The 26951-nt window shown below is 46.5% G+C and overlaps 1 protein-coding gene across 2 annotated transcripts in view; it reads right to left on the bottom strand.

The window, feature by feature from the left end:
• The window catches only part of PTCHD1 (patched domain containing 1), a 58496-nt gene extending 31837 nt beyond the window's left edge, over nucleotides 1-26659 (bottom strand). Inside the window, exons 1-2 of one of the 2 annotated variants that reach the window (XM_004769181.3) lie at nucleotides 26023-26659; nucleotides 25252-25603 (exon numbers count right to left, since the gene is read on the bottom strand). In XM_004769181.3, the coding sequence (XP_004769238.1) occupies nucleotides 25252-25602 (351 nt within the window). In that variant the 5' untranslated portion in view covers nucleotide 25603; nucleotides 26023-26659. Of the gene's footprint in view, nucleotides 1-25251; nucleotides 25862-26022 lie in introns of those variants that run through there. The other variant, XM_045089407.1, reaches the window with a different exon arrangement.
• Between the last annotated feature and the right edge of the window lie 292 nt (nucleotides 26660-26951).

Here is a 26951-nt window from a genome sequence, read left to right as displayed (position 1 = left end):
AAGTCCGTGCTAGGCAGAAGGTGGGAGGCTGGAACATTTTTGTTTTGTTGGGAGAAAGTCTTTTCCATTTCATCACCAGTTATAGCAACGAACGATTTACTCAACATGTATTAAGTGTCTACACTAAGTTGGATAATAATATAAGCCCCAGGAAGATTAAGAACATCCAGACAGTTTTACCCTCAAGAAACTTAAGAATCTAGCGGAAGGACTCCAGGCAGGGTCTCAGAATTTGTTAGCATATACAAACCACAAAATGAAGTAAAATGTTACAGTTCCATGATAGAAGCAGCTAAAGGGTGTTCAGGGGCTCTTAGGGAGACCAGGATGTTGGCATGTGTGTGTGCAAGTGCATGTGCACAGCATGTGTGTAGCAGTGGGAGGGGCGCGGTGAAATGCAAAGCTGGAGAGGAAATGGGGCCAGATGGGGGAAGATCTTCCCATTCACCTATTCAAGGAATATTTCTTCGTAGCTATTAGTAAATCTTCTATCAAGCTGTGTGAACAAGACAGGGCTCTGCCTTTGCAGAGCATTCAAACTCTGAGAGATAAAGACACCAACAAGAAATTTACAAGATTTGAGTGGAATTCTAAAGACAGGAGAAGTGAGAAAGGGCATCTATGGCAACCTTGCTGGAACCACAGAAGACTTCTTGGAGGAACTGACTTATACATTAGCACCTGAAGAATGAGGAGAAATTAACTACAGGCAGAGGCTTGGCATGGTGGTATGGTACCAGTAGTGACAGTTTGGGCAAAGTCTGAAAGGCACAAAATGGATGTCAGGGGAAACAGAAGTGGTTCAAGCTGGTGGGAGAACACAGGACAGCTGGAGGCAAACCAAGTCCAAATCACACAGGGCCTTGTCTGCTAAACTTGAGAGACAGATTTTGTCCTACAGGCCAACTGGGAGCCAATGAAGAGTTTCAAGCAGGGGATGAGATGATCAGAACTGTGGGCAGATTATTCTCTCTGCGGTATGGTAGACAGCCAGTGGGAAAGCTGGAAAGCAGAGGCAGGGAGATGGAAAAAAAAAAAAAAGAGGTCTGAACCACAGTGTACATATTGGCATGAAGGAGGCAGAACACTGACGTCTCTACCTTTTTTAGAGATCTGGACACCTTAGCCCAGGGAATAAGCCAGCATACTCAAATTTGATGACAGAATTCAGATACATGATACTGATTCAACATTTGATTCCCATTTCCTAGGTCTGGGTATTAATGTGTCATCTGTTCACTGTGGATTTATTAATGTGCAGAGCCAGCTGATGTGTGGACTTCTACTTTTCTGTATGTACACTTCTAAAATGCTGTCATGGACCACACAGGTTCAGAAGATCTTGGCCAGTTGCTTCAAGTTCCTCTGGAGCAGAGGCACTTGGCCTCCTGCTTGTATCCTCTAGTGCTTACCTCTTGAGAGCACACCTGCCTGCCTGCTAATGCCGGCACCCATGCTTCTTTGTCAGAGAGCCCACTTTGCCATCTGCTCGGCAGACCAGAAGTTCTGGGGCATTAACACCCCCTGGGAACAGACTTCAACCAATGACAGATGGGAGTTGGCATGGAAATACCCAGTTTCCCTCCCTATGGGTGGGACAATTCATGGGTGAGTGTGTTTTAAATTGGTTCCCAGAGCTTTCCCAGTGGGGTTATGCTCCATTTACTTCCAGCCATGGCCTGCCTGATCACATACTCTTTTAGGTTCCTTCCCCTTTCTGTCTTGCTAGCCTGTTTCACCGCCACCACCCCCAACCCCTTTCTGGTTGCCCTTCACTTCCAGAAGACACTACCTTTACTTGATTTCTTGATTCAAGGTCAGCTTCTGTGGGAACCCAAGCTACGATAATGTCTAACAATGGTTAAAGCCTCTAGAATTAGAGTTTCCTACTGTTCTCAAAACACTAAAGCATTCTAAAACCAACTGCTAATTTCCTGTGTATTGAAATAGGGTTATGTCCAAAGAAACAGACTCTTAACTCTAGAGAACAAACTGATGGTTGCCAGAGGGGAGGTGGGTGGGCAGGCTGTGTGAGACAGGTGAGGCGGATGAAGGAGGGCACTGGTCCTGGTGAGCACTGGGTGACGTTTGGAAGTGTTGAATCGCTATATTGTCCACCTGAAGTGAACAGTACACTGGTATGCAAATAACTAACAGAAATTTAAAATAAAAAAATATTTAGAGCCCCCCACCCAAAAAACCTCTCAAAACCCAAATATGGTTATATCAAAATAAAACAACCCATGGGAAGTAAAGTCAGGATTTTTCGAGCTCCTCTTTGACGGCGGACACATTTTGGGGGATGATCCCAGCTGCCTACAGTAGGTACGCAACAGTATTTCTCAGGTGGCTCTGAAAAGTTCATGAATGTAGATGCCCTTCCCCCTCCTTTGGGATATCGTCCAGTCTTTTCATTCAAGTGTGAAGCCAATCACATGTTGGGTCTAGGGTATGCTGATGACAAGAAGGCACCATAACTCCTCAAGAAGGGCTTAGGCCTGCATCCTGCCGGGAGCAGGGAAGTGTAAGATGACATGATCTCTCCTCTTTCTTCTTGCTGATGAGGAAGGAAGTAGGCACTGCTTTGACTTTTACTTTATTTGGGGAAAAAAAAACCCCCACTCTGAGACACAGCAGGCTCTCTGCATCCTTCTGGGGTGTGTCAGCAGGTAAGGTCCCAGGCTTCAGTGTTCTCTGTTGATGGCAAATGCTGGAATATTGCCCAAGTTGGATGAGAGTCCCTATCTTTACATTTCTGGATTTCTGCTGTGATGGCGGTTTCTGTGTGGGAGAGACAGCTGATGTGCTCACTGGATTCCTTCCCAGGCAGCGATGTGCCCGGGGAGTGTGTGCTGCTGGTGGCCAGCTTTTCATGCGTCGGCCCCACTGTGGGACAGGTGAAGACAGGCTTCATGATGGCACTGTGTCGCATGTCAGGAAAACTGGGATGACCTGTCCAGCGAAATTCAGGCCCTCTTCTTTGTCATTCCCCACCATGGCTAGATGCTTTGCACTGCTGGGCTAGTAGTCTAACTCTTCGACCTCATTCACAGGATCACTGAGTAGAATGTGTGTGTGTACACTCTTCATCACTGAGATATAACAGAGTATACACATCAGAAGAGTACAACTCAGTGAATTTTAGATGTGCATGCCTATGTAAGTATTACTCAGATCAGGACGGGACATCTGCAGCTCCCTTCCCGGTCAATACTCTCACCACCCCCGCCCAGGGAACAATTGTTCTGAGTTCTAGGCACTTTGATTCGCTTTGATTTTTCTGGAGCTTCTGATCTGTGCAGCCGTCAGTGCTGTTTGCGTCTGCCACCTTTGACTCAACCCACAGCTCGTGAGATTCATCCGTGTTGTGCTCGTCAGTAGTTTGTTACTTCTTTTTGCCGTCTGGTATTTTATTGCATGAAGGATACCAGAGGTCATTGTTCTTTCCTGTTTGAGGACCTTTTGTGTTGTTTCCAGGTTGGGGTTTTTATAAATAAAAGTGCTGCGAACATTCTTGTGCACATCCTTTGGTGGACATGCACAGATGTTTCTTTCAGGTATATACAGTGGCACATTGCTACATGTTTAACAGTGAATTCTCTAATAAAAACAGCTTTGATGGCCCAATTTCAAGCTCCCTGGGGGAAGTGAATTAGGAAGAGAAATGCCAGGGGCACCTGGGTGGCTCAGTGGGTTGAGCCTCTGCCTTCAGCTCCGGTCATGGTCCCAGGGTCCTGGATCAAGCCCTACATCCGGCTCTCCGCTTGGCGGGGCGCCTGCTCCCCCCCTCCCACCCCACCCCACTCTCTGCCTGCCTCTCTCCCTACTTGTGATCTCCATCAAATAAATAAATAAAATCTTTAAAAAAAAAAGGGGGGAAGAGAAATGCCAGCCCCGCTCTCGGGAGCCAGTAGGGGGCGCCAGTCTCAGGCTAGCACAGGGTGGGTAGATAGACCCAGGAGTGGAATTTAGGGATCAGAGTAAGCCTGTATTTAAAGTTTTCCAAAGTGATTGTACCATTTTACATTCCCACCAGCAATGGGTGGAAGTCCTATTTGTCCCATATGTTCAGCACCGCTTTGTATATCAGCCTTTGAAATGTTTTCCGTTCTGGTGAGTGTGTGCTGGTATCTCATTTTGGTTTTGATTTGCGTTTCCACGATGCCTAAAGCGAAGCCCCTTTGCACAATCACATGAGCCCCGTGGCTGTCCTCTTTTGCAAAGGGCCTGTTCCAGCCTTTTGCCCCTTCAGAGAGCAGGTTGTTTTGTTTTTTCCTTGTTGATTTGTAAGAGAAGATCTACATCAAGACAATTAAGACTGACTGGAAAGACTTCCAGAAAGAAGAGCTCCAGAGGCAGCCTGGTATGCTGGAAAGAACCTGACATCGGGGTCCTACAGACTTGTGTTTATAGCGAACTAAGTTAGTGACCACCTGATAACCCTGAGCAGAGTCTCCTTCTTGAGCCTGTTTCCTCCTCATCAAAATGGCATTACTATCTAGAAGAGTCGGTGAGTTCTGAGTGAGACAGTGGAGAGAGAGCGCCTGGCAGAAGAGCACATCACGGGTTCTTAGTAAATGGTGGAACCTCTCCCCGCCTCAGTCAGAAAGAGCAGCTGGCACTTTCGCCCCTGGGTTGCTATTCATGAAACACGTGATAGTTTTCATTTAATGCCTGGAAATCCCATATTCTTCCTGCCTGACTAGTGGTATTCTCGTCATACGGCAACTGCCTATTTCTTGACATGAGGGAAGTTTCGTTTCGCTCTTTGTGAGAAGCAGCATGTGTCTTTGGGGTGGGGTGCGTGACGGCAAGGTTTGCTGTCACGATGTTCTGCCGTGCCTTATTTGACGTGAGGCAGCGAGGATCTGCAGTGCACCTTTCAGAGCCCCGTCCTCTATTGGAGGGAGGAGCGGCTGCAGCCCAGCAGCTGTAAGAAGCGGGCTGCGTTGGAAAGGGCTGCCGAGTGAGCAGTCAAGTCCCCGTCCCCAGCCCTCCCTTCCAGTTGTTAACACTGGGAGGAGTGACGGGCCTGACTCACGCATTACCTCCTCCAGGAAGTCTGCCCTGGAAAAGCAGATGAGGTCCTCACTGGTCCTCTGCATGGGGCCACATCTGTCATCACTTGCCACATCATAAGGACACCTTCTTTCAGCTCTTTGAGCCTTATTCTTTGTTACATCGCTCCTCCCAGCACCACGCAGGCACACCGTACCCAAAGCAGAGACATTCTGGACAAGCCAACGAACTCTCGTTCCGTCGCCTTGCCGTCACCGGCATGCATTAAACAGGTGCCATGTCTGTGTCCTGAAACCTGCTTAAATACTGTGACTGACTGGACTGAGCAGAAGTACTAGCTAGTTCGCCAAGACTTGGTGGGCGGGGGCGGGGAGGAAGCAAAACAAAAAGGCAAACACACAAGGGGAAACGGAACAGGTTGGAAAAGATGCCGGCTACAATGAGCATATGTCCTGGTATGTGGAATGGTAAAGATGCAGCAATTTACATGGAAAACTAAATAGCATAGCAATGCTTTTCCAGCCCAGCCCTCAGGGGAATACACGGGCAGATATTAATATATGCAGCTCCTGAATGAACAAGACATTAGAGTTAGGAATAAAGAGCTTTTTAAACTCTCAGTCTATCATTTCCACTCTTTTTCCAAGCTTTAGTAGCTTTATCAAAATCAATATAAACAAGCCTGCAGATTGCAAACTAGGTTTCGATTCATTTAAGAAATGGATGAGCTTAGGTGTTATTCTGTTACCTTGTAAATAACAAAGCTAGTAGAAAGCTGAGATGGACTAGAAGGACAAAGAAGTATCCCTGTATCTTAACATTTTTTTCACATTAACCATTTAAAAGAATAGTTAAACTCTGCGATGTGCTTCTATGCTTTTATAATGGTTACGAGTGGGTTCTGTAACTTCTCTTTTTAAGCTAAAAAATGGGCAAAGGGGCGCCTGGGTGGCTCAGTGGGTTAAAGCCTCTGCCTTCGGCTCAGGTCATGATCCGGGGTTCTGGGATCCAGCCCGGAGCCCCGCATCGCATCGGGCTTTCTGCTCAGCGGGGAGCCTGCTTCCTCCTCTCTCTCTGCCTGCTTCTCTGCCTACTTGTGATCTCTGTCTGTCAAATAAATAAATAAAATCTTTTTTAAAAAATGGGCAAAAGAAAAAGCCCTTAAACGGGAAAACTGAAATGCTAAAGAGCAGACCATTTTGAAATGGAAGCATTTCACGGCGCTTTGCACACAACTTTATAAAGACAGCTCCCAATAGGCAGCAAGCAACTCTCAGTAGGGAAACCTCAGATTGTTATAATGAGCAGAGACTGGTGGCTTTGGCAGGTCGCCCTGTAAAAGACAGTCCGTTAGCCATCGGCTGCTTCCCACTTGCGGCTCTGAAAGTTTGTGCATGCTCCCAGAACACCTTCCATGCGGTCTGGGGGTTTAGTAGCCCAGAGTGCTGACTTCAGAAGCTCCGTGAGCCTGAGGCCCCCAAGAGAGCGGGACCAACACCACACTCCACACCTGTTGCAGAGTTTGGATGGATTCCAAAACGCAGCCTCACAGGAGCAAAACCAACCCATCGGACATGAAAGACTTGGGTGGAGGAAGATGGAAAGAATATCTGGGTGGATTTAGGAGAGAGGTTGGGAAGGCTTTTCTAGAGTCTGCAGGGGGACCAGGAGCAGTAAAAAACAAGGAATTTCACCTCTTTGTCAAAGCATTTAGCCAAGCCTCCTGAAGATTTCTTTGTATAAGTGTTTCAAAATTTGGGGTTAACGGAAAGTTGTTTTTAATAAGCGGAGGTGATGTTTAGATGACACAATTGAACTAAGGTTTTATTTTCAGTTAAAAATAGATTTGTTTATGTAAGGCACAAGAAGAGAGCTAGATTGCAAGGATTATGGATTTATACATTTTAACTCCCAAGTTTTACAATTTTACTCAACATAAAACAAGTGGAAGAGGAAGGGCTACCTCCCTAATTTATCCTGGCTGTCTCTTTGCTGCCTCCTCCTCCTCCTCTGCTGGTTAGCGGCAGGACTGGATTGAAAACCTGTGAGGTTTACCCTGCACTTCCCGCCTCCTCAGCCGGAGCCAGCTGCTCTCAACCCTGCTCATTTGGACCACCTGTAGAACGCTACAAACTCAGCTGCCTGGGCCCAGCCTCACCCCTTGGAATCTGAATCTCTTGGCGAGGGCTCAGGCATCTGTATTGTAAAAAGCTTCCTGGGGGCCTATACACACAGCCGGCATTGACAGTCTTTGAGTCACTCAACAAATCCTGTTGATTTCACCTCCCAGATCTCACAAATCCATCCTCTTGTGTTCCAGTGTTCCATTTCCTTTCCTCCTGATTTGGTTCTGGCCCTGATAATCTGGACGACAGACTCTGCTTCCTAACTCACTTTTTTTTTTTTTTTTTTTTTTTTTTGCTTTTAGTCAGTCCTCCAAACTGCCACCAGATTTATTTTTCCAAAACACAAATTCAAACCTGTCATCCCCTCTGCTTTAAATCCTCCAATGGCTCCCTTCCGAATGAATGACGGAGCCTGTTTATTTCTTAGAGGATGATGGAGAACAGCTGTTCCTTATCCCAGGCAGGCTCTCTCTTTGCTTAAAATGCTTTCTTCTTAACTTTTTATTTTAAAATAATTTAAGATTCACAAGAATAAGTCAGTATACATCAGAGTTCCCATGTATCCATCACCCAGTTTCCCCCAATGATAACTTCTTATATAATGAAAGCACATGTTCGAAACCATGAAACTCACTTTGCTACACTGCTATTAACTACGGGTCTTACTTGGATTTCTCCAGGCTTGAATGGGTGGGCTTGCACATTGAATGCGCTGACATTTTATCACATGAGCTAAATACAGCTTTAAAAGTATCTCTTTTTCTGTGTAGCAGTGGTTCTCAACTGTGGTTGCACAGAAGTTCCCAGGGACCTTTAAAAAAGTACCCATGTCTGATTGGGGAGTGTATGTGCTATGGTGAGTGCTGTGAAGTGTGTAAATCTGGCGATTCACAGACCCGTACCCCTGGGTATAAAAATATATGTTTATAAAAAAAATACCCATGTCTGGCCCCACTCTAGACTATGCTTTAGTCCGGCATATATCAGATTCTCATGTGTACACAAATCAACTGGGGATCCTGTAAAAATGCAGACCCTGATCTAGTAGGTCTGGGTGGAACCTGGGATTCTGCCATTCTCACACCGTGCTGGGGATGTCGCTGCTTTTGCTGCCAATCTGGATGTGGAGGAGGCCACCCTGTTCCCAGACACATAGAATGAGAATCTATGGGAGTGAGACCGAGACCTGGTATATGTGAATCCCTCCAGTGATTCTATCATGTAGTCAGGGCTGAAAACCACTTAGGTATGTGATGGAATTTGAAGACTGTCACCCTTGGGAGGTCACAGCTCCAACCTCTGTTTGAACCATTCTAGGTCATTTCAGTCTCCTCTGATGAGTCATCCAAATACCAAGCAACTTTTAGAGTTAAGAAATCCTTCTTTCAGGCACCTGGGTGGCTCGGTCGGTTAAGCATCTGCCTTCGGCTCAGGTCGTGATCTCAGGGTCCTGGGATGGAGTCTCACATTGGGCTCCCTACTCTGCAGGGAGTCTGCTTCTCCCTCTGCTCCTCCTCCCACCCATTCTCTCAATCTCTCTCTCAAATAAATAAATAAATAAAAATCTTTAAAAAAAAGAAAAGAAATCCTTCTTTCTACATAACCTGTGTTGTTTTTCTGAAATTTAGAGCTACCCAATGTGAATTTTCTTAACTTGCCTTGCACTTCAGTTTCTTCTCTATACTTTTTGCCCATCTTGAGACAAAAGGGAAAGTAAAACTCTTGGTTTTCAAACCCAAATTCTGCTCAAGAGATGGCTTCCAATTTACTACCTGTTACTACCTCATTGCCTTGTCAACTGGCTTCCAAGCACCTAGATATTAGACAAATACTCACTTTCCTTAGCGCTTGACGAGATGCATTTTCCACTACCGACCTTATTTTCTGTCTTGCAGAGAAAACCCAAGCCATCACTTAGATATTACCTTCAACTTGCTGACACCACATCCGTTTCTGTCCTCTTGTCCTGTGGAAATCAAGACCATGACCCTCCCTCTAAGATCTGTTTCTTCCACTGGATTCTGGCTTTCCTTTCCTCTTCCTAGTCTTGTTAATCTCCTCTAATACATCCTCTGTTTCTACTAGTTCCTTCCCATGAGCTTTGAAATACACTCATGTCTCCCTCATGTTAAAAAAGAAAAAAGGCCTCAGTGACCCCACATCACTTCTAGCTTCTGCCACATCTCCCCTTCTGTAAGGAGCTCTTTACATTTTCTGTCTCCAGCTACACTTCAGAGAGTGATTCATGCTTGCTAACTTCATTTCCTCACCTCCCACTCACTTCTCAAACCACTCCAGACTAGACTCTATCCCAGCACTCAACCAAAACTCAACAATGACTTCTAAGCGTGTACATCCAATGGCTACTTTTCAGTCCTCCCTTTCTTAACTCCTAGCAGATATTTACAGTTAAGGCAATAATATGGGGTCAAGTAATACTTAAAAAATATCTAAGATGATTAAGCATCTTGACCTTTTCAAAGGGAATCCTTTGAATTAAATCGTGGGTGTGCTTTCTTCACTGCTGCATCATCTACCATATGCCTGGCAAACAAAGGTGCTCAGTAAATACATGTGGTTTGACCTGAACCCTACCTCTCTGCCATGAGGAATTTCATGACATGACTTTCTTCTCTCCTACTACCTCTTAACCTTGGTTTCCAGGATCTGTCTGACTCCTCTACCTTTGCCTACTTTTTAGATCTGATATTACTCAAGATTCTGTCTCTGGCACTTCTGATTTTTTTTTCACATTCAAATGCACTCTTCTTAGGCAATGAATTCCATGGCCATGGTTTGGTGTTTCACCTTTATGCTGTCCAATCACAGGTTCACATCAATACCTCACCTCTCTTCTAGACTCCAGATTTGAATTTCCAGTTGCCTCCTAAAGATTTGCAAATCCATATTATGGCACTATTTCAACTGGTATATATCCAACAGTTATATACCAGAATCTTTTCCTCCAGATTTTTCTCCCACCTGCTTCCTGTTATGGTTAACAGCATCCTCTTTCTACTTACCCAGGTGGGAAACCTCTAGGCCAATGTCACCTTTTCCCCTTTGTTTACTCACACATCCAATGAACATCAAGTCCTATTAATTGCACCTCCCTATTTTAGGGACAGTGTTTTCAGTGTGTTATGAAGCATATTAGTTCCTTGGGATGTTAGTAATGGTCACCAAAAAAGTAAAAAGTACCCATGACCAAATAAACTTGAGAAATGCTGAGCTGGACAGAGTTAAATAGATTTCCTCTGAAAGCATTTGATATGCTAATTTGCATTAAGTATGGAGGATCTGATATGGAGATACCATAAACATTGTTTCCCAATGTTATTTTGTCACAGAATCCAGTTGTTATTGTCATTGTTGTTGTTGTTTTTGCAACATCAAAGGAAAATTTCCTGAAACACATTTTGGAAAATGGTGGTCTAGTCTAGGTCCTTTTTTCTCCTATAGCAATCCTATTCAAAACCTCTTGCTTACAGACTTGAAGCGAAAGTTCTCTGGGTGGAGGAGGGGGGATCTCCCTATCTCCAACATCTTGCTTTTCCAACTTAACTCCTATACTTCTAGAAGAGTTGTCCTTATAAAAATTGAGTCATGACTCTCCCCAGATTATTAAACATCCTGCCACTTCCTTCTGTCCAAGTCATCTGTATACTTACTGATTTTTTGCCTGCTTGCCCTGTCACTTACTAACAGAGGAATGTTGAGGGCTCCAACTCTAACAGTAGGCTTCTTTATCCTTTCAATTCTATCATTTTCTTGCCTCATGTATTTTAATGCCCTGTTGTTAGATGCATACATGTTTAGGATTTAATATCTTGGAGAATTGATCCCTTTATCTTTAATGTAATGCCCTCTATTTCCTAATAATTTTCCTTGTTCCAAAGTCAGCCACATCTGTAATTAATAGAGTTATTCCAGCTTTGTTTTGATAGTGTTAACATGGTATAGTTTCCTCTACCCACTTATTCTTAACCTGTCTCAGTCTTTATATTTAAAGTGGGTTTCTTATAGACAAGAAAGAGTTGGGTCTTGTTTTTTCTTGGCTTCCTCTGAGTCACTCTGTCTTTTAATTGGCATATTTAACACCATTCACATTTAAAGTAACTACTGATACACTTGGGTTAATATCTACATAGTTGTAGTTATTCTTTATTTGTTGCATTTGTTCTTTGTTTCTTTTTCTCCCCTTCTTTTTCTGCCTCATCTGGTTTTAATTGAGAATTTTAAGTTATTCCACATTATCTCTTCCCTTGGGATATCAATTTTACTTCTTTTAAAAAAATTTAGTGGCTGCTGTAGTACTTACAATATATATTTATATCTAAGTTCATCTTCAAATAATACTGTAATGCTTTATGTGTAGTACAGTTGGGTTATAATAGAGTATTTCCAATTCCTCCCTCCTGTCCGTGGTGATGTGACTGACATTCATTCCACTTAATCTATATGTTATAATCACATAATATATTGTTACTATTATTGCTTTAGACAGTTACCTTTTAGATTAAGAAAAAGAAAACTTAAAAGACTTTATTTCACTTTTATTCCTTCTCTAACACTCTTCTTTTGTAGATATGAGTTTTTAGATTTTATTTATTTATTTGACAGACAGAAATCACAAGTAGGCAGAGAGGCAGGTGGGATGGGGGGAGGGAGTAGCAGGCTCCCCGCTGAGCAGAAGGCCTGATGTGAGGCTCCATCCCAGGACCCTGAGATCATGACCTGAGCCAAAGGCAGAGGCTTTAACCCGCTGAGCCACCCAGGCGCCCCTAGATATGAGTTTTTTTTTTTTTTTAAAGATTTGTATTCATTTATTTGACAGACAGAGATCACAAGCAGGCAGAGAGGCAGGCAGAGAGAGAGAGGAGGAAGCAGGCTCCCTGCTGAGCAGAGAGCCCGATTCGGGGCTTGATCCCAGGACTCTGAGATCATGACCTGAGCCGAAGGTAGCAGCCCAACCCACTGAGCCACTCAGGCGCCCCGAGATATGTGTTTTTGACCCATATAATTTTTCTTCTGCCTGAAGAACAGGCAGGACAGTTCTGCCTGCAGGACAGGTCTGCAGGCAGTGAATTCTTTTAGTTTTTGTTTGAGAAATTTTTTCTATCTCCTGCTCTTTGAAGAATAGTTTTGCTGAATATAGAATTTTAGGTTGGTGAGATTTTTTTCCTTTCAACTCTTTATAAATATTTCACTCCACTGTCTTCCTATTTGTGTGGTTTCTGATGAGATGTTTTCTATAATTTTTATCTTTGTATGCTATATGCACAGTGTTCCTTCCCTTGCCCCCCACACCCGGCTTCTTTCAAGATTTCCTCTTTGTTTTTGTTTTTTTTCTAGTTTGAATATGATTTGCCTAAGTGTGGCTTTGTGGGTATTTATCCTTAGGGTTCTCTGAGCCACCTGGACCTGTAATTTTGTATCCATTAATTTTGGAGAGTTCTTTGCCATTATTACTTCAAATACTTTTTCGGCTGGGTTCTCTCTTCTCCTGTTGACATTCTAATTGTTCATGTATTATAACTTTTGATACTATCCTACAATTCTTTTATGTTCTCGGGCATTTTCACTCTTATAACTCTGTCCTTCAGTTTGTGAAGTTTCTATTACCTTGTACTCAAGGTCACTGATTCCTTCCTTGGTTGTGTTGAGTCTACTGATGAGTCTATCAGAACCATTCTTTATTCCTGCTACAGTTTCAATTTCTAGCATTTCCTTTTGATTCATCCTGAGGGTTTCCATCTGTCTACTTACATCATCTATTTGTTCTTAATGTCTACTTTTTCCATTAAAGCCCATAACATATTAATCATAGTTATTTTAAATTTGCTATCTGATAATTCTAACATTTGTGTCATATCTGAGTATGGTACCAGTGTTTCCTTTGTCTCTTTAGACTATATTTTTTTCTTTTAGAATTCTTGTTTTCTTTTCCAAAGCTCTTCATGTTTTATCAATTAATACCAATGGAGGTAAACGGGCCTTTACAGTGAGGACTTACATTACTCTAGGGTCAGGATATATTTAATGTTTATTGTGGCTATATGTACCAGAAGTTTCAAATTCCTCAATTGTCACAGTTTTTGTTTGTACTGTTGACTTTGGACTTCCCTAAAGTACTCCCTCTCGAGAGAATTTATGTCTTGCAGCTGACATCTACTATTATTATACTGGAAACTTGTTGATATGGTGGTAAGATTTAGGGAGGGGAAATGCTATATAATAATCTCCTGATGCATTGTCAGTCTTTAATGGGCCTGTGTTTTGGGCATGACTTTCACAAATATTTCTTCAGTGGTATTGTACCCACCTCCCAACATCGTCCTCTGTTTCCTTCCCTGGATGTAGCGCTTCTAGTCTATTTCCTTGCAGTCTTGACACATATGGACTCTTACACCGCCCCCCACCCCACGTAGGTGAGACAGAAAGGCTGAAGGAGGCTTCGGTGGGAAGGAACCTAGGACAAAATTTCAGAATTGTGCTCTAGCAAAATCCTCTTCTTTACAGAGCAGGCCTTTGTTATGGGGAAGATCAGGTGGATTTCACAGTGATTACTCATCCACCTCTCCCTGCCAGATCTTCACCTTGGGAATCTGGTGGGGCTTCTGGAGATAAGGCCCAAGAAAATATGAGCCTCCTGATTCCTCCCCCTATAAAGACAGTGGCTGCAGCTCCCAGGAGTCTCTCACTTTCATGCTAGTTCATACTCAGGCTCCATCAATTTATCAAAATACCATTTAAGTGTTTATACTGGAGCCTTCTGCTTCAGGTAAGCAGATTGTGACTACATCTGTATGGATGTGCCTGCTTCTACAGATTTGGGTAAGACAGTTTCCCTGTTCTCTGTTGTGTCCAAGAGAAGTCACTGATTTTCAGGTTGTCTGTTTTTCTTAGTGTAAAGATGGGAGTCACAACTTCCAAACTCTTAACACGTTGAAGCAAAAACTGAAGAGAGGTTAAGTGACTTTGATCAAGGACATGTTAACAGTTCCAGCCTCAAACATGGAACTTGGGGGCTCTGAAGTTGTTATTCTACTATGCCCAAACCAGTACTTACTGAACTTCACTCCAGCTCTACTTTAACTCTCTTTAACAGCACTGACATCAGACAGTAGCTGAAACTGAACAGTAGCTGTCAGGGCCCTCCCGGCGGATACCTCGCCTCTGGCAACCACAGAGCTGGGTCCTTGCCTCAGAAACGCAACATGCAGCTCCTATTTGTACCCACTGTGCCTCTGGTTTGATGTAAAAGAAAGTTTCTGCAAAAGCAAATGGCAGGTGACCCTGTGTGGGAAGTCTTTGGAAAAAGGAAACTTGGGCAATCACACAGTGATGGTAGCAATAACATCTACAGCATATGCGTGGGTAGGGGGGCTTTTGTGTCCTCCCCCACCCCCTGCTCCATCTCAGACTCTCTTTTCTTATTCTCAGCCCCATTCCCCCCAGACTCCAGCCCCTGCAGACAGGCAGCAGAGCAGGCCTCTCTGTCCAATACACTTGCCTTAATTTGAAAACTTAAAAGGTTCCTACTTACGAAGTAGCCTTTACACAGCATTCAGAATTAACTGCTGAGCAACTACATCTTGCACCTGCTTATACCTGTGGGCTGGGTTCTATAGACAGGGAAACTGTATTTTTGGAATTAGACCTGGCAGCTAATTACTAAGCAACTTTATAGAAGTGGCTCTTAGAGTATGTTCCCTGAACAAACAGGAACAGCATCACCTTGGGAACCTGTTAGGAATGCAAATTATCAGGCCCTAGCTCAGACCTACAGAATCAGAAACTCGGGTGAGACACAGAATCTGTGTTGGGACAGACCTTCCAGGGGATACCCTGCTCAAGCTGGAGAGCCCCTTTCTTAGAATATGGAAGCAGTTGGGGTGCCTGGATGGCTTAGTGGGTTTAAGCCTCGGCCTTCAGCTCAGGTCATGATCCCAGGGTCCTGGGATGGAGCCCCGCATAAGGCTCTCTGTTCAGCAGGGAGCCTGCTTCCCCCTCCCGCTCTGCCTGCTTCTCTGCCTACTTGTGATCTCTGTCTGTCAATAAATAAATAAATGAATAAATAAATAAATATGGAGGCAGTTAAATGGCACTGAGCGGAGCGGCTGGGTGGCTCAGTCATCAAGCATCTGCTTTCAGCTCAAGTCATGATCCCAGCATCCTGGGATCAAGCCCCATATCAGGCTCCCCGCTTAGCTCGAAGCCTGCTTCTCCCTCTGCTGCTCCTCCTGCTTGTGTTTCCTTTCTTGCTGTCTCTCTCTGTCATAAATAAATAAAATCTAATAAATAAATAAATAAATGGCACTGAGTAATAAGTCAGGATACACAAAGATTCCTTGGGTCCACGAAGCATGGTTCTCAAACCAGCAGCAGCAGCAGCCCTGAGAGCTTGTCAGAAGTGTAGGATCTTAGGCCTGCTGTCTCAGACGGACACTACATCAGAATATGCATGTTAATAAAATTCCCAGGGAATTAGAAAGCATATTCAAATTTGAGAAGATGTACTAATCCTCACTTACACTGAGGTTAGTTCCATTTGAAGAGTTCAGGCTGTAGAGAACCAGGTAGGCAAGGGAATTTTCCTTGGTGGATTTGATTTTGATCCTAAATAATTATAGATTTCTTTTATAATCCCATAAAAGAAATTTTAGAAAGGGGAAGGTAGGGAAATGCACTGACCTAAATGAATAAAAACCCCAGTCAGCAAAATTTTACATTTCACAGTTTCAAAGGGCTTTACAATTATCACTTTGCCTGGTTCTCCTGATCTCTGGCAATTCTGACAACACCTTTCCCTTTGAAGTGCTTGCAGATCTACTTATGTGGGCAAGATTTCGCAGGGAAACACTGTAGTCATGTAAATTAAGTGAGAGAGGAGAGTTATCAACTGTCTCACCTAGAGAGCTGGAGAATCCCTGTCTGGCATGCTGTGAGGAGTGCTGAAGGGAGCACTGAAGTGGGAGCCCACAGTCTCCCAGAGCTTTTAATTCCAGACATTTCCCTGGGCAGGAAGTGAAGGCTTCCTTTGCCTGTGAAGCCCTGTCAAGCATGAAGATGAGGTTCTGAACCCCAGGGAAGCACCTCAAGGGGGCAAAATGCAATCCACCCATCCCCACTGACAGCTCTGCCTGCCCAAGAAGGTAGGAGCTGCGTGTTCAGCAGTAGGATGAATCCGGTCTTCTGTTACGACTCAGATGGAGTCATTAAAAACCAACAAATTGCCAATCTGAGTATTAAGAATGGAGACCGCGCACCCATTATGGCCTGCTGGATCAAATGCTTACATGTGTTATTTACTCAATGGACGACGATGGCTCTGGAGGAGTTGGCACGTAGGAAGGAATAACAGACATTTTCAAGGCCAAGAGCCATAATGATAACATAGGCTCCAGAAGGCTGTGGTTACACAGTGCCGTCATATACCTTATCTCAGTGTGTCCTTACCGTGAGTGGGTGCAGAGGACGCTATTGCAGATGAGGAACCTGCTTCTCAGGGAGTGTCAGCAGCTTGTTCAAAGTCTGAAAGTTAGGGAAATTGGGACTTGAGCTTGGCTCCCCTGACTCGAAATCCAGTGTTCTGTTCACAAGGACTAAGTCTGAGCCTTGCTACTCAGCCTGCACTCTACCGACTAGCAGCATCGCCTGAGAGCTTGTTAGAAATCCAGAGTTGCGGGTCCCACCCCGGGGCTGAAGTGGAATCTGTGTTTTCCCAAGGTGTCCAGGTGACTGGCCTCTTAAAGAGTCCAAGAACAATTCATCTTTTACTCCACATGACCACTGGCCTAGATGCCAAGCCAAAACAAGAACAAAGACAAGAGGCAATGATGGGAACCTCACAAAAGTAAGGTATTGAATGTTACAAAGATTTTTTTTTGAGTACTTATAATAATGATGCTATAGCAGAGATGAATTTTTTTCCCTTGAGACAATTAGGATTTGGCGCAGCTGTGGTATTTGGCAAAGTTGTGGTGCCCATGGAAAACTGGGCAAAAGAATTTCACTTTCAATGTTGAAAAATTAGCAGTTCTAGTGTGACCAAAATAAATCAACATGGAAGGGAGAGCACCTTTTCCATCCTATAAGGCATGAACTGGCAATATTTTATCAACTACCTGCGGCATACTCTAGGTTCCAGGAGAAATTTGGGAATAGGAGACATTGTTCCTGCCCTTGACGAGCTTATGATCTTATTTAAGAGAGAGTATCAGGTGACAATACAGCACATTATGTAATAACGGTATAGTTAAGCGTTAAGGAATGTGGAGATGACTGAAAGCCAGATAGACTTGAGGGAGGGAAGGAGCCACGAATGTGGGAAGGCCTCGCAAAGTAGGAAGCACGCCAGCTGGACCCAAAGTAAGGAGTGAATGCGATTCTAGGGAGGAGAGCAACTCGCGTCCACGGGTGGAGGTGGAGCTCTGAGAAGAAGCCTGTGGACTTTTCTTGTATTCATGAAAAGTGGCTGGATCTGGGCCCCTCACTCCTGGGGGTTTGGCATAGAAACCCCCAGTCCTGGTGGTGTCCAAGCCCTGTTGGGAATCATCTTTACTACCATCCAGGGGCAGAACTAAAAATGAAAATGGGTTTTCGGATTCGAGAATAACGAAACAGCTCTGCTGGATCATTCTTGCCTGTAGCTTCGTGGAGATGCAGGCATGGCCATTTTGTTGAGTGAAAGGATGAACATGGCCTAGGAATGGGGGCCCTGAGTTCCGAGACGTGTAACCCTAGATGGGCTGAGACCCTGGGGCAGACAGCCGCTGTCAGGGCCCCACTTGCACGCTCTCAGCTCCCCCTTCCCTCTGCATGCCAAGTCCTCTTACTGTAAACACCTGCAGCTCTTTGCCTGAGGCTTTCAGAAAGCAACAAGGAGAATTCTGATTCTAGGGGGCACATACAGCATCTGGAACTGTCGGGCTCATTTAGTGCCCCCAGATGCAGCTGGACCAACTGATGATGGCTGCAGAATTGGGGAATAAATATCTGGCGTTTTCACCCACCAGTGGGGTAACTTGGACCTGTGTTCTACAGTGTCTCTCATGTATCCCCAGACACACCGAGCCCCAGGTGCCCGCAGTGGACCCCTGGCTCCCCTAACTGGCTGCCCGCCACTCCCTTGTTTCATGTCCCCACTTTCTTACTGGGATTTTTGGATATCACCTCCCAAGCTACCCGCTTGCATGGAAATCCTCCTCTCAACTATACTTGGAACCCACAAGTCAAACTTAAAGTGTAAGACCTAACAATGGGGATCTTTCAAAATACCAGAAACAATATTCTCAGGAGGATTTCTTAGAGAGCAAGAGGATAAAAATAGCTTCCCTCATCCCTCATTGCATCCTTTTGTTCAAAATATGAATTCTGAAGTCGAAGGCACGACACATTATTCAGGGCTTCCCATATGAAATAACAACTGGTGTTGATTTCCCTTTTTTTTTTTTTTCATCTTCTAAAGGTTAGAGATTACTCACCTCCCCTGCTGGTCATTAAATCAGTCTGGCAGGAGTCCTCGGAAGTTCTGCGGCCTTCCGGGCCTGTGGCAGCGGCACAGGCAGCACGGCAGACAGGCCTGCTTGCTGAGATGTGCTACCAAGCAGCTGACTTCAAAGGGCTGCTTTGAGCCTATCTCAAGTATCACTTGGGGCTCACACTGAGCCCCAAAGTCAGGTACCAGATGGCGCATCTCACAAAGTCAGAGTTGATCACGTTCCCTGGTCCCTTGTGCCTTCCTGGCTCCCGTGCAGGGAGAGGAGGGGATGCTGTGCCCTCTCGGGCAGAAAACAGACAGCTTCTTTTAGCTTCCTTCTCCTCTTAGTGGAAGGAGTCACCCCTTAAAGGCTCAGCTGTTCTTTCTGTGAGGTTTGTAAGTCTGGTGACTTCTGAGAGGTTCTGTTTTTGTGTAAATTTTTTAGGACCACGCTTCTCTCACTCTAATAGGCATCTATCAAGATACTGTGTGGCATCAAAAAGGTGGGCTTCGTCTCCTGCTACAGCTTTATTTGTACATTTCAGCGTGAAGGAATGGTTTACCCAAATTTGCACCCAGTGCTCATCTGCCTGGGGAGGTAAGAGATTGCTCCCCAAATCTAAAGGAGACAAGCCTGACGAGCATTCAAGGCTACTACTCACGCCATGGAAATGTGTTTAGAAGGCAGACTGCCCTAGAAGGATACAGTGCTTGGATCACTGGGATGCACCTCCTGTGAGAGAAAAGGAGAGTGAAGAGTCATTTCAGTCTCTCCTTAATTTTTCCCCTAGTGCCGAAATAAAGGGCAAAGGGCATGTGGCTGGCCCAGGAGCTCCACACACGCTGCCCCTTCAGGCTCAGACTCCATCTTTTCTCAGAGTACCTGCCGCTCCCAGAGCTCACCGAGTGCTCCAATGGCCATGGCACCTGTCACCAGGAAAAGCACCTTGAGATGCTAAGAGCAGATTCCAGTGTCAGCATTGGCAGAGGTGACCTTTAAGGCGGCCTCCAAACCCAGGGGCCTTTGGTCCACTGTTCCTTGGATACAAGCTCGCTCCTTTCTCATTTTGTGTTTGGAAAGCCAAGCACTTGGACCAGGCAATAAAGCACTGCTTCCTGCCTCCTCAGGAGGTCACGGCTCCAGGGGGTGGGGGCTTACACACTGTCAGGAGGAGCCCCGCCTAGTGCGCTAGGACGACTGCTACAGCTCGCCCATCTGGCCTGCCAGCCAGGGCCACTCAGAAAGGTCTCAAGGCCAGTGTCAATGGAGCAGCTTTGCCTTTCGGGCGGCTCTTGGCTTTAGACTATAAAGAACAGAGGTGTGAGGGAGAGCAAGAAAATAGCATCTTGGGGAAAATAACACGGGAGAATCTGATCTCTGCCCGACCGCGCCTGAAAGCATCTCCTCAAGAGGTCCTAGTATTTGTCTCCAGCCGAAGTCCTGTAAGATGTGAACTTCTCTTTGGCAATTTTACATTTGACGTAATCCATGCAGCAGAAAAAGTTTAAACCCTAACAAAGCCAGAGAAACACGGAGGAACCTCTTCAAGCAGTGTTTGGGGCCGGATAATTCTCTGCTGTGGGGTGCAGCCTTGTGTGTGCGGGATGTTTAACGGCATCCCTGACTTCCACACATCGGAAGCCCACAGCAGCACCCCCGCCCCCGGCCATCGTGACAGTGAAAAATGTGTCCTACCCTTGTTAAGTGTTCCCTGGGGAGCAAAACTACCCCCTGGGTGAGAACCGCTGCCTTCCACGTGACTTAACAGTATTCACTTCTAGAAATTGCTCCAGTAAAGGGGTTTGGAAGACAGTACAGGAACTTCTCAATGTAAAGAACCACAGAGTAAATAGTTTAAGGCTTTGAGAGCCATATGCCATCTCTGCCTCATATTCTTTGTTTTTGTTTTGTTTTGTTACAATATTTTGAAAATATAAAAACGCCTTCTTGTGGAGCATAAGGAATAACATGGAGGGCATAGGGAGGAGAGGAGAAGTGAGTTCGGGGAAATTGGAGGGGGAGAGGAACCATGAGACTGTGGACAGGGGTTGGGGGGTTGGGTGAGCCTGGTGGTGGGTATTAAGGAGGGTATGGACTGCATAGAGCACTGGGTGTGGTGCATAAACAATGAATTTTGGAACACTGAAAAAAAAAAATTAAATTAAATTTAAAAAAAAAAAACCTCCTTCTGAACTCAAAAGTCAGCTGGAATTGGCCCATTCTTAGACTGTAGAGAGAGGAACAATGGCTCTTCCGGTAGAGACTACTAGTGCTGAGACAGTATTTGAAGACAACTGGAATCTGGATCCAGCTTCCAGGTCTTCATGACCCCAAGCGAGCAGTTCTGCTGCCCTTCTTGGAAAGCCTGAGTTAATTAATTCCAAGTTAAATGCTGTTAATCTCATTTTGCCACTTAGTTCTATTTAATGTATTTAAACGTAAAAAGTTTTTTTTAATTGAAACTCAATATTTGAATTTAATAAGATTCCTCTGTAAGCGGGAGAATGTCTGCATAGTGAGGATGTGTCCTTCCATTGGTTTGGAGTAAAATATCCCAGGAGGTTCCTTCGAAGAAGAAGAAGTTGTGCAAAGGAAATGCCCCCACACAATTTGAAAACTGACATACGTTCTAATAGGACTACAGAGGTTATCGAGGAAAGAAGAAGGGTATTATGGAAAAAGAGAAGCCTAGAAACTGCAAAAATAAAAACAAGTCATTTTGAAAATACATTTCAAGGTAGTTTCTATGGAGTCTTCTTACCCATCACATAAATGTCTGAATGAACTAAGGCAGGTCCCTTTGACAAGTACTGAGGGTTTACAATGTGCCAGGCACTGTGTAAGGCACTGGAGTTGAATCTCCCCGGAGAGTGAACTGTGCTCAGATAGGGAATAGCTTCATCCAATCACCCAGAGATTCTGCCAGTAAAACATTTATCTTTCTATCTTTGTGTATTGTAACTTCCAAGTATCTTATGCTTTACTTTGGGCATCTAGAGTTTCTCTATGGGGATTTTCCCTGACACCAGACAGAATCAGTCAAGAAAATGTCTTCACCATCCAGTTACCACTGCTAAGATGACACTGGGAGATAGGAATGAGACTTTAGTCAAGTATACTTCATTTGGATTTTAAAAATGTACATTTTAATCATTCAAGTAGTTTATCATATGGGAGGCAGTAAATTGTAGTGAAGAGTACTGGACCGGGAATCAAAACCCCGTCCTGTCCTGTTTCTGTCCTTGTCTTCTTTCTGTGGACAGTTCAGTGAATTTTGTAAGGAACAGATTTCTCCTCTGTAAAATGGGATCGCAGCACTTTTACCCTGAGGTTTTTGCTCTATTTAAATGTACTGTGTGTTTCTAATGTACAGAGTGATATAAAGGTGATATTATTATTATGAGGACTGGGCTAAACTGGTCCTTCATTCTACCAGATGACTCTGGGATAAATCAACTAGTGTCTTGGTCACAGCCTAGATCAATTACCAACAAGACCTTCTTCCACTTCATTTTCGGTGATCAAGAACAAACAGATTTATAAAAGCTCATGAGGTGCTACTCTGAAATTTGCTCTGAGATGAACATCCTGGATTTTCTGTTAAAATATAATAGTGAGCTAAATTTAATCTTCTAGTGAAATGAAGACTTTTAGAGATGTCCAGAAATTAGTGGTTGATCCTTTACTAGCAATATCAGGTCCCACCCCCCCTTAACCCCACATCACCTCTTTGCTTCACAGACCTCAGAGGAAACCATTGCTAGGGACAGTCACCCCTCTCATAGTTTGGGGTGGAAATCTATGCTGCACAGACTGAGCATGGCACCATGTCACCTGCACAAATTTGAGAAAGCTTCCTCCAAATAAGATCAGTTTAGATTTTTTTTCTTGCTGATACTCTCAGTTGTATTTCAGAAAAATCAACCCGGACTTGTACTTTTTGTCATCATCCTTTCCCATTCTATTTTTCTCAGAAAGTAGCTGGACTAATATCCCAATGATCTCCTTCATAGAATGGGTCCAACCACAGAGAACCATGAGGAGTAAAGGACGCAGCCCTGCAAGGTACTTCCTCTGGTTTCATAATGGGGCCTGAGAAAGCCTTCATAAAACCCAGCTTGTGTTTTGTTCACTTCGTTTCAAATGCGATGCCATCGAATAGGCAGGAGCTGGATGGTGCTGTATGCAATGTTAGCTGTCAGGGCTACCCTTCATGCCAGCAGCGAAGTATCAGAATAACACTAGAAAGGTCAGAAACAGTGACTCTTTGACTCTTAACACCTTTTGTAAAGGACACATCTTCATCTCATGGAAAGAAAGACAGATGACAATAAGTGATCGTTCCCTCACTTCATATTACCATGACTATTGGAGGTCCATTTTTCTGTCCCCCACCTCCAAACTGTCCAGATACAGGAGTTAGATGTAGAAAGAAAAAAATGGATAGATAAAATTGAGGCAATTCCCTCAGTTTTCTAGGTTTCAGTTTTTATAAACTGTATGAATTCACTTGACCAGAGAGCCATCAGCTTGAAATGGCTTCTGACCACTATTTGACTTGGTTCTGATTTTCCCCAGACACCTAGCACATGAAAAACCATCTCGAATCCGAAAACAATTTACTGACAAGACCGCTGTCCTTTAAAGTTGCCCTTTAGCCACGGAGGCAAAGACAGCTTCCCTCTTTCTCTCCAGTACCAACTTTCTCTGATAATACGGTTTTGTGTCCTGAACAGATCAAAATCAAATAGGAGAGAAACAATCCTGTTGAAAAGAGGTCTGATGTGCCTGTTGATGTCTCATTAACCTTGAGAGTGAATGTAACTGGTGACTGCCTGTCACAGTGGCGTGATGGTTTGTTGGGGCGGGGGGGAAGCCAGTGGAAACATCACGTTGGGGGGGGGGGAAATACAAAGAGAAACATCATTTAGTAGATCATCTATCAAAATATAGGGTACCTTTCCAGCTGTCAGGACTGGCTAAATTATAGTTTCCTTAAGCCAGCGATGAAACTACTATGTGTTTTCTTGGGAAAGCATTTGGGGCAGTATTTTTCTGTGTGTCAGAATATGTTCACTGAAGTATTGGGACCAAAAAACCCAAAACAACCTCACTTCGATATTGGAAGCATAATCATGAGAAAATCAAATATTTCCAGACCACTGTTATTAAGGTTCTGTGATGATGTGTGTGCCATTTAAAATATCACAAGCCATCCAACGTGGGAAGGTCCTAATTCTACTGGGTCCCTGGTCGGATTCCCCTCATTACTAATTGCCGATAGGTAACACATCAACAGAGAGAGGGAGGGAAGTAACATAGGAAAATTAGTGGGTCTCCAGGGATATAGAGGGTTACCTGTAGAGGGAAAGAAGAGAGAGTTCCCTAGGTTCACTGGCTGATTCCCAGTGGCATAAGAGGACTAGAAATCTAACTGGCTTCTTCTAATCCCCGATCTGGACCAGAGACCCTCACAAAACCAGCCCTTTTTGTGCCTCTGCCCCAGGGCTCCAGCTGGGACTGGTTGTCGTCACCCTCCGCACAGGGGCACCTTAAGTAATAAACAAGCCCCACAATTCCCACCAGGGACTTGGATGGAACATTCTCACCTATTTTTGCTTTTCTTTCTGAAGGTCTCCACTTTCCCATCTCTAGTCCTCACTCCTCTGCTTTTCTTAGGAACTTCTTGAAAGTTATCACCATTAACCTCACTTTTCACATCAAATTTCCACCTCGGGTTGACAGCACAACCTGTTTCCACAAGTGTCACCCTCTAACCAGCTGCTAGATTTCCTGTGCTCTTCTCAGGGCCACACAACCTGGCTTCTGTCCTCACCCTTTTGGCTCTGCCCCTCACCCTCACACCCAAATGCACCCAAACAAAAGTGGATTAATCGAATCCCTGTTTTCCCAAAGAAGTTTTTGCATTTCGGAAGAGGGGAGCTACTGTGCAAGACAAAATAACTGCGAATGACAGACATCATTTCCTACCCAGGAAGACAGAGATGGCCACCTCGCTCTGGGGAGAGGGCAGCAGGGCAGCCCCGCGTCCTCGCCAGGCACCACACTTATTCCAGGGTGGGTAGGAGGCATTTTCCTCACCATCCCGCCTCTCATTCCTTTGCCCCCTCCCGGCCCCTCAGGGCAGCCTTTCTGAAATCACTCCAAAGGTCAGAGGAAGAGAGTAAAGAATGGGGAGAGGGGAGAGGGGTCTCTGAATATCGCCCCCGCCCAAGCGTAATATTTTGTTTTCAAGTACCAGGACTTTCTAGAATGTCTTCTCTTGTTCTGCTCCTTCTTGGCCCAGTTACCCCCAAGCCTCCCTACCCCCAAGACCACTGCGACCAAAACAAGCGCACCGACCACAGTACCGTGGCTGCTGCCGCCCCAACTGTTGCAGCAGCTGCCGGGGTGGCGGCGACAGCGGCCAGGGCAGGGCAGGGCCCGGACCCGGACGCTTCCCGCCAGGAGGCTAGGAGGCTCCGGGCGGCCTCCGAGGGGCGCGCGGTGCAGGGGAGCCCCTGCGGCAGCCGCCTGGGATGGGAGAGGCGGCGCTCTCAGACCGGACCCCCGCGCAGAGCTAGCCCAGCGGAGGCTGCCCGCGCCCGCCCCCCTCTCACCTTTAAGATCAGGTCGGTGTGATGCTGGTCCAGCATGTTGGCTTTCTGGAAGGAGGTGACGATGACCCGGCCGTAGCGCCCGGGGGTCTGCAGGTCCGAGTAGAGTCGGTGCTTGGAGCGGTTGACCGGGAAGAGGCTGTTGACGAGGTTGCGCTCGATCTTGGCGAGGCTGTGCTGGGGCGCCAGCAGGTGCTCCACGCTCTCCTCGACCTGGTAGCGGCTGAAGCTGGCGCCGAGCAGGATGGAGATGAGCACGGGCGCCGAGGCGAAGAAAACCGGGTGACTGGCAATGAAGTGGCCGAGCCGGGAGAAACACGTCCTCAAGCCCCTGTGCAGAACCTGCCGCAGCATCCTAGAGCAGAGCGGGCGCGGGAGGAGGGCGAGGCGCACGCTCGGCGCGGGCTCGGGCGGCGGCGGCGGCGGCGGCGGCGGTGGTGGCGCCCGCGGCGGCGACGGCGGCGGCGGCGGCGGCGGCGGAGGCGAGACCCGGAGCTCTCCCGGAGCCGCGGCACCACCATCGGGGAGTCCCGCGCCGCGCCTCGGGAGGGTCCCCTCGGGCCGGAGACACGCCCTCCTGCCCGCGGCCGCGCCGGCCCAGAGAGCCCCCCAGCCTGGCGGCCTCCGCGCCGCCCCCACCCCGCCCTACCCCGTGCGCCCTCCCCACCCCCCGCCGCCTCCCAGCCCGAGGGGCTCCGCGCGGCGGGGCCGCGTCCCGGCTCAGCGCGGGAGGGGCCCGGAGCAGCCCCCGCGGCGCGTCATGACCCCACTCACCCGACCCCCAAGGCCAACGACGGGGTGGCGCGGGGAGCGGCGGCGGCGCTATCTTGGGGAGACTCTGCGCGCCAGCCTAGGAACACGAGGACGGAGAATTCCAGGCTACACCCAGTCCCCTCCCCTGCCCGCGCTCCCCTCCCCCGGCCCGGCCCGCCTCGCACGCCCTCCCCTTCCCTGTCCTCCTCCAGGGAGACCCAGAGATGAATAAAGAAATGGCCCCGATTTTCCAAACAAAAAGTAAAGAGTTCTCCCGGGGGGCGTCGGGTGGACCCGCTCAGAGCCAAGTACCCCCAGAGGCGGAAAGGAGGAGGCTGAAGACTGCGTGCGCCCGGGCTCTCGCCAGGCTCAGGTGGTGGCGCGCACTGGCTGGTGCGGAGAGGGGGTGGGGAGCGAAGACGCTCGAACGTGGAAATCACGCCTCCTCTCAAGTAAGAGCCATTTAAATTATCCCCAACACTGCAGCTGCCGCGGGACCACGGGGTCCGAATGTGCGTCTGGGGCACGTCTACCCAAAAGGCGTCTGGGGAGACTCTTTCTTCTCGCCCTTATTTAGGGTCGCTCCAGAGTGTATTGGGGCTGGGCAGTTCTCCTGTGCGCCCCTCAACCTGCGCGCCCACCCCGTCCCCCAATAACAAAAGTGCGGGTCCTGATGGTCAGTCGGTGGAGCTCCCGGACTCCCGGCTCTCCGCCCTGCCTCCTCCTCCTCCCTCTGTCGTCACAGGCGGGTCTGGGGGACCTGGTGGCGGCGGGGCTGGAGCAGGCGCCCCTGCGGGCGGGCGTAGAGTGTTTGTGAACCGGGAATCCGTAGCGTTACTCCCCTTCTCTCCAACACCCCGCCCTCTCATTCTCAAAGACGCAAGCGTGGGAGTGGGGGACACCTTATCTCAGACCTGGAGAGATACTGGTCTCCGAGCATGCCGAGCCGC

The sequence above is a fragment of the Mustela putorius genome, unplaced genomic scaffold (genome assembly GCF_011764305.1).
Source record: "Mustela putorius furo isolate JIRA1106 unplaced genomic scaffold, ASM1176430v1.1 tig00003836_pilon_pilon_pilon, whole genome shotgun sequence".
NCBI lineage: Eukaryota > Metazoa > Chordata > Mammalia > Carnivora > Mustelidae > Mustela > Mustela putorius.
The sequence above is the reverse complement of the archived record's forward strand: the minus strand, read 5'-3'. Positions and strand labels throughout refer to the sequence as shown.